This window comes from Piliocolobus tephrosceles, chromosome 6 (genome assembly GCF_002776525.5).
Source record: "Piliocolobus tephrosceles isolate RC106 chromosome 6, ASM277652v3, whole genome shotgun sequence".
Classification (NCBI taxonomy): domain Eukaryota; kingdom Metazoa; phylum Chordata; class Mammalia; order Primates; family Cercopithecidae; genus Piliocolobus; species Piliocolobus tephrosceles.
In genome coordinates this window covers 2,435,251-2,448,629 of record NC_045439.1, presented here as the reverse complement: position 1 = coordinate 2,448,629, position 13,379 = coordinate 2,435,251, and the positions used below count along the sequence as shown (strand labels likewise).

General features: G+C 41.8%; 1 protein-coding gene across 14 annotated transcripts in view; it reads left to right on the top strand.

Annotated features, from left to right (window-relative positions):
• The window catches only part of MARK3 (microtubule affinity regulating kinase 3), a 115,371-nt gene that overhangs the window by 68,576 nt on the left and 33,416 nt on the right, over window positions 1-13,379 (top strand). For 10 of the 14 annotated variants that reach the window (XM_023205686.1, XM_023205684.1, XM_023205689.2 and 7 more), the window contains 7 exons: window positions 1,248-1,318; window positions 6,213-6,269; window positions 10,043-10,279; window positions 10,778-10,897; window positions 11,150-11,249; window positions 11,865-11,977; window positions 12,819-12,972. In XM_023205686.1, coding sequence (XP_023061454.1) covers window positions 1,248-1,318; window positions 6,213-6,269; window positions 10,043-10,279; window positions 10,778-10,897; window positions 11,150-11,249; window positions 11,865-11,977; window positions 12,819-12,972 — 852 coding nt within the window. The remainder of the gene's footprint in view (window positions 1-1,247; window positions 1,319-6,212; window positions 6,270-10,042; window positions 10,280-10,777; window positions 10,898-11,149; window positions 11,250-11,864; window positions 11,978-12,818; window positions 12,973-13,379) is intronic. The other 4 variants (XM_023205687.1, XM_023205685.2, XM_023205688.2 and 1 more) reach the window with 2 other exon arrangements.

Below are 13,379 nucleotides of genomic sequence, written 5' to 3'. Positions count from 1 at the left end.
CTCCTGACCACGTGATCCGCCCGTCTCAGCCTCCCAAAGTGCTGGGATTACAGACGTGAGCCACTGCGCCCGGCCTATATCTAATTTTCTAAATTAGGATTCTTTATTGATTTCAGAGATGGTGATTCTTTATTCTACCTTGATAAGCACTTGACAGTGCTAATAATACATTCCTTGAAGTGTCACCTTTCTTTCCCAAGGAATTAATATTGTGTAAACTGCTACCTAGGTGTGCATTAGCTAGTTCTGTTGGCTTCACCTCCTTGTATCCTGAGCTCCCACTTCTCACCACCACTGTGCTTCCCACTCTAGTCCCTGTCACTTTCATGATTGGTTTGATTATTGTACTGATCTCCCGGTTGGTCTTCCTGTCCCTTCCCATCATTGGAAGCCTCTTCCCCGCTAGCAGCCAGTGATCCTTTTAAGAGGTCAGTCATTTCATCTCTGCTTCTCGTCTCACTTATAGTAGAGCCAGAGTCCTCACCACAGCCTACAGGACTCTTCCTAGCCTCATGAACTACCCTCTTCCCCTCATTCACATTTCTCCAGCCTTCTTGATGTTTCTCTTACTACTATAGAATCTTACCCCAGATAACTACATTGTCCACACCCTCAAGCAGTCAGCAAACACAAGTGTGTGCATGCACAGGCTCACTTGTCTGTCTCTTCTACTTTTTCTCCACAGCACTTACTGTCCTCTTATACACTATATGTTTATTCATTTATTGCCCCCTCCCCCAACTAGAATGTAAACTCTGTGAGGAAAAGGATCTTGTGTTCACTGCTGCATTTCCACAGAGCCTACCTAGAACAGTGCCTTGCAGTTAGCAGACATTCAGTAAATATTTGTTGAATGAATGAATATATTCAGGAAATGCTTTGTCATAATCCCGCAGTGAGGATGTCCTCTTCTAACACAAATAACTTCATCCATTTTAATTTTCTGTTTTCATTGCTTAGTTTTTATTAAAACCTATTGAAAACGCTCTTTAAAATAAGAGTTTTATAATTTAAGCATAGGGAATTTAATTTTAAGGCTTTTCTCCAGCTTAAAGATTTTGTTGGTGAATTTAAATGCCTGTAGTTAAACTTAAAGCCAGCTTAGGTCAAATTCCACATATTTCTGGCTAACTTTATATCTATATTTAAAAATTAGAGCATTGCTAAAAGTGAAACATGATCAATTTATGGGAAAATTAATGCTCAGAAGTAGGATTTCTACTTACTTTTATTTCTCTCACCTGTAGGTGAAGTATTTGACTATTTGGTTGCACATGGCAGGATGAAGGAAAAAGAAGCAAGAGCTAAATTTAGACAGGTATGAATTAATGTGTCTTTACTTTGTTAATTTGATAATTTGTCTCACTTAAACCCTGAAGCAAACAAGTGTTTGCCTCCATAAATGCTTATAAGGCCTGTTGGATGGCAGGGGTTGACCATTGAATTCAACAAAAATTTATGAAGTGCTTTTCATACCTGAGGCACTGTGCTGGAGACAGCCTTGGTTCTGTTCCTAGCTTTGTAGTGGGAGCATTAGTCTTATACTTAACCTTCCCTTTCTACAGTTGAGCCTTCAAAATCTAGAGCCTTTCAAAAATGCCTGTGATTACATTAATTAAAACCATTTCAGAGTTTTTAGCAAGCAGAGTGTCAGAACCCCAAAATTCATTATTAGCTGTGTCTGACATAAACCAAGACCAAGTGTAACTCAAACTGTTAATTGGTAACTTTACTTCTTGCTTTGTTTTTACTCTGCTATTTAAAGAGACATGGGTTTTAATAAGCAGGTTTTAAGCATACAGGTTACTTAACTCTCCTGTCTTTATTAATAATAATTACTGTTACTGATTGACCGTGCCACACACTGAGATAAGTACTTTACCAACATTAATGTAAATCTTACAACCGCCTTGTGTTATACCCATTTGCTAAAAAAATAAGATAACTGAGACATGGGAAGATTAAATAACTTGCCCAGAATTGCCTTTCTCCCCCCCCCCCCCCCCCCACTTACTGTGGAGAACGGGGTCTCACTGTATTGCCCAGGCAGGTCCCAGAATTGCCTTTCAAGTAGGAGACCTGCCATAGACTCAAGAGTCCCAAACCCTCTAAACCCTCTGACCCCAAAACTCAGATTTGCAGTCATTATATTGTGCTATTATCTAGACTGGGAATCAGCAAACTTCTGTAAAGGGCCCGATAGTGAACATTTTAGGCTTTGTGGACCACACTGTCTCTGTCGCAACTATTTAACTCTCCTGTTGTAGCTTAGAAGCAGTCGTAGGCTGGGTGCTGTGGCTGATGCCTGTAATCCCAGCACTTTGGGAGGCCGAGGTGGATGGATCGCTTGAGGTCAGGACTTCAAGACCAGCCTGGTTAACATAGTGAAACCCTGTCTCTACAAAAACACAAACATTAGCCGGGCATGATGGCAGGAGCCTGTAATCCCAGCTACTGGAGAGGCTGAGGCAGGAGAATCACTTGAACCTGGGAGACCAAAGTTGTAGTGAGCCAAGATCACGCCATTGCACTTCAGCCTGGGTGACAGAGTGAGACTCCATCTCGAAAAAAAACAAGTAGCAGCTGTAGACAGTACCAAATGAATGAACATGACTGTGTTCCAACAAAACTTTATTTACAAAAACAGGGATAGGCCGGATGTAACTAGAGGCCATAATTTGCCAACCCCTTATTTAGATGAAGGACAGGAGCAGTGCTTCACTGCTTTTAAATTAACTCTATATTCTCACAAGGTCTACATTGAAATGGAGTTGTAGCCTCATTTCCCTCAGAACCTTTATATTTTGTTTTATTCATATACAAGGTTGTCAAGATGGACAGACTATTAAAGTTCAAGTCTCCTTTGATTTGCTTAGTCTGATGTTTACATTTGTAAGTGATAGGACTTACTAAGTTTCTTATAAACGTTGCTTATATTTGGCTGTTGCTTAAATACTAATGGTACTTTGAATTCAAATGCACTAAAACCAAAGTAAAAATCAACTTTGGCTATCATTTAACTTCTCTGATCCTGTTTTTAAAGCTATAAAAAAAAATTATACTTGATGAATTCCATAGTTCTTTGCAATTCTAATATCATTTGATTGTGTGGTCTGTGAAAGGAAATTCAGATTTTTATTAGAAAAAAGTCTGTTTGGCTCTTTCCATAACTGTACTCTTAATTTTTATAAATTGGTCACCTAAAAGGTAAAATTTTTTTGCCTCATACAACTTACATTCCTTCCTGCTTAGATGAATCTGACTTGCAAACATGTATGTGAAGATCGCTTATTGACTATGAGGAAGGGACTGATGTCACCCAGCAAGAGCTTACTAACCTAAATCTTGAGGCAATTACTCCAATTTTTATTGTAAATTCCCTGCAGAAATTCTGAAGCCTTTGTTTGTGGAGCCTATTAGTTGCACTAGAAAAGATGTTTTGTATGTATGTGTTTTTACAGTTAGCAAACTGATTTAGAGTGCTTTAGAATTGACCCCTTCTTCCATGGTATTTGCCTAAGACAACTCCATTAGACTTGGAAGGATACGCATGATATTGGTGTTTCTACTTTTCTGTTTCAAATGCTGTGGTTTCTTTGTTTTTGTTTTTTGAGATGGAGTCTCCCTCTGTCACCAAGGCTGGAGTGCAGTGGCATGATCTCAGCTCACTGCAGCCTCCACCTCCCAGGTTCAAATGATTCTCCTGCCTCAGCCTTCCGAGTAGCTGGGATTACAAGTGTGCACCACCACGCCCAGCTAATTTTTTTTCTTTTTTTGGTAATTTTAGTAGAGACGGGGTTTCACCACTGTTGGCCAGGCTGGTCTCGAACTCTTGATCTCAAGTATCTGACCTCCTCAGCCTCCCAAAACGCTGGGATTACAGACGTGAGCCATCGCGCTCGGCCTCAATTTCTGTGCTTTCTAGGAGCTTATAAGTCATCATTACTTTGACTAAGTAAAAAAAAGTTTTTCTATTTATGACAAAAAGGAAGGTATGCCACACACAAAGTACACTGTGTGTGATCCCTTTTCCATATTCATCACCAGATGGGTTTTCCCCTTCCTGCTTCCTTCACCAAGCCCATCCTAGTTACTGCTTATGCTGTTTTACTTTTTTGGTTGCGCTCTTGTTCTTTTCCGAGAAAAAAGAGTAGATTTCCAGCTCCATCTTTTTTACTTACCTCTTTCTTGGTGGGCTGGTGATATTGATTCTTTGATGCTCTTTTATGTATGATTGAAAGTGAATTAGGCTAACATTCATAGTTCAACCTAGATAACATCTACTAGCAATCAACATTTCTAGCTGCTGATAGAATGCAAAAAAAGCAGTAGGTTCAAGTTGAGTCTTTTCAGCTTTTTGTGGCATCAGGTTAGCTTTGAGCTGTTTTGGAGCTAAAAAGAGAGAGGAATCCTTTGATCTCTTTGAGAAAGGGCAGGAAATCATCAAATCTGATTCAAAAGCAGAATTTGAAAATAAACTATAAGAGAAATCTCAATATGAGGAAAAACTAATATAAATTCTGAATGAGAAAAGGGAAAAGATTAAAATTTACCTGTATCCTAGGTGACAAAACTATTACTTTGTTTTGGGAAAACAAAACTATTTTACTTTTCCAGTTTTCATGCTGACAGAATAGAACAATAGTGATAAATCCAAAGTAACAGATGCTTTAAAACCCGTGTTTTGGCATTGGAATTTTTGTACCTTTAGTTAATTATAAGTGGGTCTGATATTCTGAATGTTAATTTTAAATAATGAAAGTGCTGATTTTTGTTACCATCTCATCCTAACACCAGTTTAACTTTTCCTTGCTGCTTATTCTGAACCAAAATATTGTACAGCCCTCTGAGATTTTATGTCCATGGATGGGTCCATGGGGCGTACAGCTAAGTGTTGATGATGATTTGGAGGAACTAACAGTATTTTTATTATAACCTCAGTTTTGTGTGTATGTAATCATATGTGTCTAAATATACATGCAGAATATCAAAGAAAAGACTAGATGCAAGTGCAACAAAATAACAAGAGATGTTACATCTACTTAGTGGTAATGCAGGAATATATTTGTATAGACTTTTCTGTATTTCCTGAAATTTCTACAATGAGCATATAAAGCTTTAATATTAGAAGACTTTTTTTAAGTGACCAGTAAGTGTGAAATTTCAGTAAAACAATTGTTTAATCATAGGCATGATTGCAAGTTGAGTAAATGAAAGCATACTGTTTGCTGAAAGTGGGAGGAATCCTTAATAGTGCATGTGCACGTAGTAGTTTTCATAGTTCACATACGTTACAACATTCATTCCTCCATTTTAATAAAGGAAGAGGAAACTGACCCTCAGAGAAGTTAACTAACTTTTGCTCTCCATAATCCACATTAGTTAGAAGAAAGACTGTTGCAGGGAACAGGCTGAGAAGGGCACTTACAGAAGAGTAATCCTTTGACCTCTTTGAGAAAAGATTAATCCAGGTATGGATTAACCTGGATTAACACCTGGGTATGGGCAACTCTCTGACCACTGGTTTGGTTTGAAGTTGACTCTATGGATATGGAAAGGTTGCACCAGGCCAGGCACAGTGGCTCATGCCTGTAATCCCAGCACTTTGGGAGGCTGAGGCGGGCAGATCACCTGAGGTCAGGAGTTTGAGACCAGCCTGACCAACGTGGTGAAACCCCGTCTCTACTGAAAATACAAAATTAGCCAGGCATGGTGGCACACACTTGTAATCCCAGCTACTCAGGAGGCTGAGGCAGGAGAACTGCTTGAACCCGGGAGAGGGAGGTTGCAGTGAGCCAAGATCACGCCATTGCACTCCAGCCTGGGTGACAGAACAAGACTCTGTCAAAAAAAAAAAAGAAGAGGTTGCACCAGAGCCATCTGGGCCTGGGGCAGCCAGGGTCCTCCAGATCCAGTCAGTTTGTTGGGTCCTGGCACTACATAATAAATGGAATGTCAATGGATAGGTTCCAAAAAGAGACTTCAGTTAAAACGGTAGAAAACAGAAGAACATCCTCACCTGTTTGTTTTTGCCCTCACCCCTAAATTTCTCCAGACTGGAAAGTTCAAGGCATAGGAAAATTGTTTTTAGAAATCCACATGGACATTCAAGTGCCTACTGAGTATTCTATGTGTGAACATTAACAAAGTTATTTTCATTTTAATTACGAATCTGCACTAGTAATGACTGACTCTGTGTCTCTCCTATTCAGATTGTGTCTGCAGTTCAATACTGCCATCAGAAACGGATCGTACATCGAGACCTCAAGGTGAATAGAAGTGCCTCACTCTCAGTGTATGCTCTGTCTGTATGTGTGCAGTTCTCTCAGTGGTCATTACACAAATGAGGTGTAGATTAGACTTACTAACATTTTTTAAAATCCCACAATAATTGAATCCTCTTAATCAAGTTATGGGAAAGAGCATTAAAAATAAAGAAAAATAAAGTTTATCGAGAGTATTTTACATTTCAGTGAAGGTGACTGGTGGCTGACCTCTGGAGGACGGTCATCACACAGCCAAACAAATCACACAGCCAAACAGATCACACAGCCAAACAAATGGGGCCTCCAGAAATGGATGGTCACACCCACAGCATCCTCCGTGCCACCCGGCATTCATTTCTGCTGTTTTCATCAGCATTCTCTCCTGTTAACAGCAGTGCCCGTTTGAGACCTCTTTCAAGGTCCTCAGCCTCTGCCCTCACTCTGGCATAGGATGAGGTTTCGTATCACATAGAGAAAATAGAAACACCAGGCAGAAACTCTCATTTTCTACCAGACCCTCAAACCTACCTTCACCTACCCACATCCATCACTTCTTTCCATCCTGTTACAGGAGAGTGGGGTGCTTCTGCTCTGAGCTCTGGGTCCTGATTCCCTCTGGGGGCTGTGCTCTGTCTGATGCCTGTTTTCTCTCCATTTGTTTATTCGCTCTCCCTCTCTACTTGCCTTTCACCAGCAGCATTTACACATGCTCAAGTCTGCCTTTTTTTTTTTTAAACTAAAAAGCCATCCCTGTTCCCCTTCCAGATACACACTTTTTCTCTCTTCCCCTTCATAACCATATTTCTCTAAACATTTCCTAGATTCTGTGTCTTAACTTGGCACTCATCTTCGCTCTCCCCTCACGTGATTGTCATTGACTTGCTTGTTCTCTACACCCACCCCTAGAGCATTCACATTCACTCTCAGCTCTAGCAGCCAACTGTATGCTGATGGCCCCAAATCCATTCCTGCGGCCAGAGCACTCTTCTGGGATCCAGGACCCAGCTGAGCAAAGTGTATCTTCATATGAACATCACTTGGGTGCAGCAGGTTCAAAGCCTATAAACATGAATGTTCACTTCTCTTTCAGGTGACTAATGTCCCTCAGGTACCTTACTCTCCTATACTACCCACTCAGTCACCAAGTCCTTTTGCTGCTGTGTTCTAAATATCTCTTAAGCTCATGCTTTTGTGCCCCGTTACACTATCCAAGGCCAGACCATCATTATCTCATAGTTGATTCTGACACTACTTTCTTACCTATTCTTCTCTGTTTCTAGTGCCTCTTCTTCCCATGTATGTTTTCTACACTGCACACAGAATGGTCTTTTAAGGAAACACAAATAAGATGGTCATTTCTCTGCTTGAATAAGTCTTCAGTGGCTTCCCATTGCTCTTACAATGAAAACTCAAACTTCTCAAGTACAGTCATTTGTGTACTTGTGGGGAGATGGCCCTGACCATCTCCCCAGCCCCCTCTACACATCTCTATCCCACATACTGTCTTTCAGTTTCTTTTTTTTTTTTTTTTTGAGACGGAGTCTCGCTCTGTCGCCCAGGCTGGAGTGCAGTGGCCAGATCTCAGCTCACTGCAAGCTCCACCTCCCGGGTTTACGCCATTCTCCTGCCTCAGCCTCCCGAGTAGCTGGGACTACAGGCGCCCGCCACCTCGCCCGGCTAGCTTTTTGTATTATTTAGTAGAGATGGGGTTTCACCGTGTTAGCCAGGATGGTCTCGAACTCCTGACCTCGTGATCCGCCCGTCTCGGCCTCCCAAAGTGCTGGGATTACAGGCTTGAGCCACCGCGCCCGGCCCTGTCTTTCAGTTTCTTATGTGAAACATGCTCTGTCTCACATGGGTTCTCACACTCTTTATTCTGCCTGAAATATCCCTCATCAACACATCCATTGTGATCAGATGCACCTTCTGGTGCTTTGATTTCACGTCATCTGGGAAGCCGTCCACACCTTTCAGTGCCAACCCACAACTCCCTGTGCCTCTTCAGTTATGGCATTTGTGTCTCAGGACAGCTGCTTATCATTCTGCCTCTTCTAAACCGTGAGCTATTGAGGGTAGGGCTTTATCTGTCTTGTTCATCATTATCCATCGAGACATTCATATAGCATCTGCTGTGGAGTAGCCACATAGGAAATAGGAAATGTTTGTTAAAATAAAGCGACTAGGCCGGGCGTGGTGGCTCAAGCCTGTAATCCCAGCACTTTGGGAGGCCGAGGCAGGCAGATCACGAGGTCAGGAGATCGAGACCATCCTGGCTAACACGGTGAAACGCTGTCTCTACTAAAAATACAAAAAGAAGTTAATCAGGCATGGTGGCGGGCGCCTGTAGTCCCAGCTACTCTGGAGGCTGAGGCAGGAGAATGGCGGGAACCTGGGAAGCCGAGCTTGCAGTGAGCCAAGATCGCGCCACTGCACTCCAGCCTGGGTGACAGAGCGAGACTCCGTCTCAAAAAGAAATAAAATAAAATAAAATAAAGTGACTGTGATTTGTCTCTCTCTTTTTTTTTTTGAGGTGGAGTCTTGTTCTGTCGCCCTGGCTGGAGTGCAGTGGTGCAATCTCAGCTCACTGCAACCTCCACCTCCCACGTTCAAGCGATTCTCCTGCCTCAGCCTCTCAAGTAGCTGGGATTACAGGTGCCCACCACCACACCCGGCTAATTTTTTATATTTTTGGTAGAGATGAGGCTTCACCATGTTGGCCAGACTGGTCTCGAACTCCTGACTTCAGGTGATCCACCCGCCTCAGCTTCCAGAAGTGCTGTGATTACAGGCGTGAACCACCGCACCCAGCCGTGATTTGACTCTTGAATGAGGTTTGGGATTCTCCCCTCCTCATTAACAGCCATTTTATAGCTATTTAGCAGTTTTTATGAAATGCCCCTTTTTAAAAAAAGTTATGTATTTTTTGAGACAGGGTTTTACTCTGTCACCCAGGCTGGAGTGCAGTGGCACAATCATAGCTCATTGTAGCCTCAAACTCCCAGGCTTAAGAGATCCTCCCACATAAGCCTTCCAAGTAGCTGGGATTACAGATGTGTGCCACCATACCCAGCTAATTTTATTTTATTTTTTTTTGTAGAGAAGGGGTCTCACTATATTGCCCAAGGTGGTCTCGAACTCCTGGGCCCAAGTGAGCCACTGTACCTGGCCCTGCCCCTACCCCTGCCCCATATTGTTCTTGTTTTTTGTTTTTGAAATGGAGTATCACTCTGTGGCTCAGGCTGGAGTGCAGTGGCACGATCTCAGCTCACTGCAACCTCCCCCTCCCGGGTTCAAGTAGTTCTCCTGCCTCAGCCTCCTGAGTAGCTGGGATTACAGGTGTGTACCACCACGCCCAGCTGATTTTTGTATTTTTAGTAAAGACAGGGTTTCACCATGTTGACTAGGCTGGTCTCAAACTCCTGGCCTCAGATGATTCGGCCACCTCGACCTCCCAAAGTGCTGGGATTATAGATATGAGCCACCATGCCCGGCCCCCGTATTATTATTATTATTATTTGAAAAAAAATTGTCAGGATTTTTCCTGATCTTGGGACATTGATGTTTAAATTAGTGCTAGAATTAATCTATACTTCATGTTTATTATTGTTATAAAATAAGGAGTTCTAACTTGTCTCCTGTTTTTGTAGAAAGAATGTTTTCACATTAAGAGGTAACTTTACATCATTACAGAAAACTTTTCTGAAATGCCTAATCCTGTCATAATTCTAATTCTATTTTGGTTAAATTTCATTTTTGTCTTCATGTTTTCCCTCTAGGCTGAAAATCTATTGTTAGATGCCGATATGAACATTAAAATAGCAGATTTCGGTTTTAGCAATGAATTTACTGTTGGCAGTAAACTCGACACGTTTTGTGGCAGTCCTCCATACGCAGCACCTGAGCTCTTCCAGGGCAAGAAATACGACGGGCCAGAAGTGGATGTATGGAGTCTGGGGGTCATTTTATACACACTAGTCAGTGGCTCACTTCCCTTTGATGGACAAAACCTAAAGGTATAAGAAGCTGCACCCATATACTTCACTAAACTAAAAGAAGTGTCCTAATATTATATGGCTTAATTTTGTTGTTGTTGTTGTTGTTGTTTTTGAGACGGAGTCTCGCTCTGTCGCCCAGGCTGGAGTGCAGTGGCCGGATCTCAGCTCACTGGAAGCTCCGCCTCCCGGGTTTACACCATTCTCCTGCCTCAGCCTCCCGAGCAGCTGGGACTACAGGCGCCCGCCACCTCGCCTGGCTAGTTTTTTGTATTTTTTAGTAGAGACGGGGTTTCACCGTGTTAGCCAGGATGGTCTCGATCTCCTGACCTTGTGATCTGCCCATCTCGGCCTCCCAAAGTGCTGGGATTACAGGCTTGAGCCACCGCGCCTGGCCTATGGCTTAATATTCTTAACATTATATCAGTGGAAGGGTTTCAGGGGGTTTTTTGTTATGCTTTGTTAACTAAACCTAAAAGGTTGACTTACTTGTTTTCTTTCCTCTCTACCTCCCCAAAGGAACTGAGAGAGAGAGTATTAAGAGGGAAATACAGAATTCCCTTCTACATGTCTACAGACTGTGAAAACCTTCTCAAACGTTTCCTGGTGCTAAATCCAATTAAACGCGGCACTCTAGAGGTAATCATGTAGGTGGAAACAAGCAACAGCTTTGGAGAGTCTTTAGAGTGGCCTTAGATCTTTGCTTGATTTGTATGCCCTACTGGATACATCCTGCAGCTTCTTAAGGAAGAATTAAAACATTTAAAAAAATATTTTTGAGTTTATGTTTTGAACAATAGTCAATGAAATGTTGAAAATAAATTTTTGTAAACATTATGGTTATCAGAATATTTCATTTTACTCTGCTAATGAACAGTTTACCTTTTTTAGCAAATCATGAAGGACAGGTGGATCAATGCAGGGCATGAAGAAGATGAACTCAAACCATTCGTTGAACCAGAGCTAGACATCTCAGACCAAAAAAGAATAGGTAATCACTCCATGCCTGCATGTTCATGTGTATTTGTCTAAGTAACACATTTCTGTTTTGACTCATGTCTGTGCCTAAAATGTGAATAATGGAAAGTTAAGCACAAGTTATATGAACAGTTTATCTGTTCTGTCATATTTAGGAACGTAACTACCTGTAGTTTCCAGTAACTCTGAAACAAATGCCCATTTATGTTAGAAAATGTATGTAATATGTCATCTTTTAGGTCAAATGAAAATTACTTTACCCTATAAAAGAATGATTTCTGGCTGGGCACAGTGGCTCATGCCTGTAATCCCAGCACTTTGGGAGGCCAACGTGGGCAGATCACCTGAGGTCAGGAGGTCGAGACCAGCCTGACCAACATGCAGAAACCCCGTCTCTACTAAAAATACAAAATTAGCCGAGTGTGGTGGCGCATGCCTGTAATCCCAGCTACTTGGGAGGCTGAGGCAGGAGAATTGCTTGAATCTGGGAGGTGGAGGTTGCGGTGAGTCGAGATCACGCCATTGCACTCCATCCTGGGCAACAAGAGCAAAACTCTGTCTCAAAAAAAAAAAAGGATGATTTCTTACCCAAACAAAACACATAAACTGTATTATGCCTTTCTTTTAGATATTATGGTGGGAATGGGATATTCACAAGAAGAAATTCAAGAATCTCTTAGTAAAATGAAATATGATGAAATCACAGCTACATATTTGTTATTGGGGAGAAAATCTTCAGAGGTAAGAGTAATCGGAGAGAAAGAGCTGAAATACCCTTTATGTAATTATTAGTTTATATAAACTCTTTTCTTAGTTTTTGTCTTTTGAATATTTGTAACATTTGATAACATCATTTTTTAGATTTACCTGCAAATAGCAAATCTAAATCCTATGACTATTATAAGCTATTTTAACTTAACCCTTAATGATGGATATTGACCAGGTGTGGTGGCTCACACCTGTAATCCCAGCACTTTGGGAGGCCAAGGTGGACAGATCACTTGAGACCAGGAGTTCAAGGCCAGACTGGCCAACATAGGGAAACTCTGTCTCTGCTAAAACAAACAAAAACAAACAGAAAATTAGCTGGGCGTGTTGGTGCGTACCTGTAATCCCAGCTACTTGGGAGGCTGGGGCAGGAGAACCACTTGACCCTGAGAGGCGGAGGTTGCGGTGAGCCAAGATCGCACCACTGCACTCCAGCCTGGGTGACAGAGTGAGACTATGTCTCAAAAAAAAAAAAAAAGATGGATATTGTCATAAACCTGGTCTTTCATAAATTAACCTATAGTCATTAATAGCTTAGAAATGACGTAAAGCATCAGATGAAGTAAATAGAGCATTTAAAGTTAAATTTGAGAAAGCCTGGGAAGAAAATCACACATACATTACCTGTAGTGTCTTTCTAGCAGTCAGGAAACTGCTTTTGCTTGAGTTTAGGGTTGTCATTTTTGTACATTGTGATTCCTCCTCTCTCTGAATGAACGGTTTTGAGAGGTCTGTGTTAATGAAAAGTTTAACTTCCTAATAAACCATTTGGGTTCGTGTTGTGGTTTGCTCTGTTTTTCTCATTTTCTCTTAGCTGGATGCTAGTGATTCCAGTTCTAGCAGCAATCTTTCACTTGCTAAGGTTAGGCCAAGCAGTGATCTCAACAACAGTACTGGCCAGTCTCCTCACCACAAAGTGCAGAGAAGTGTTTCTTCAAGCCAGAAGCAAAGACGCTACAGTGACCATGGTAAGTTTTGGAGTATCCCAGTGCCTTCTCTTTGAGTCCAGACAAGAGGTCTTCTAGCACTGGGAAGAATTCTCTTGCTCAGAGCTTGGCTTGATGTCCTTTCTTGGCATGCATGCATGCATTCATTCATTCATTTATTTATTTATTTATTTCCTTCCTTCCTTCCTTCCCTTTTTTCTTTTTTTTTTTCTTTTTTTTTTTTTTTTCTTTCAGACAGAGTCTCGCTCTGTTGCCCAGGCTGGAGTGCAGTGGCACAATTTTGGCTCACTGCAGCCTCCACCTCCCAAGTTCAAGCAATTCTCCTGCCTCAGCCTCCCGAGTAGCTGGGACTACAGGCATGTACCACCATGCCTGGCTAAGTTTCTTATTTTTAGTAGAGACGGGGTTTCACCACATTTGGCCAGGCT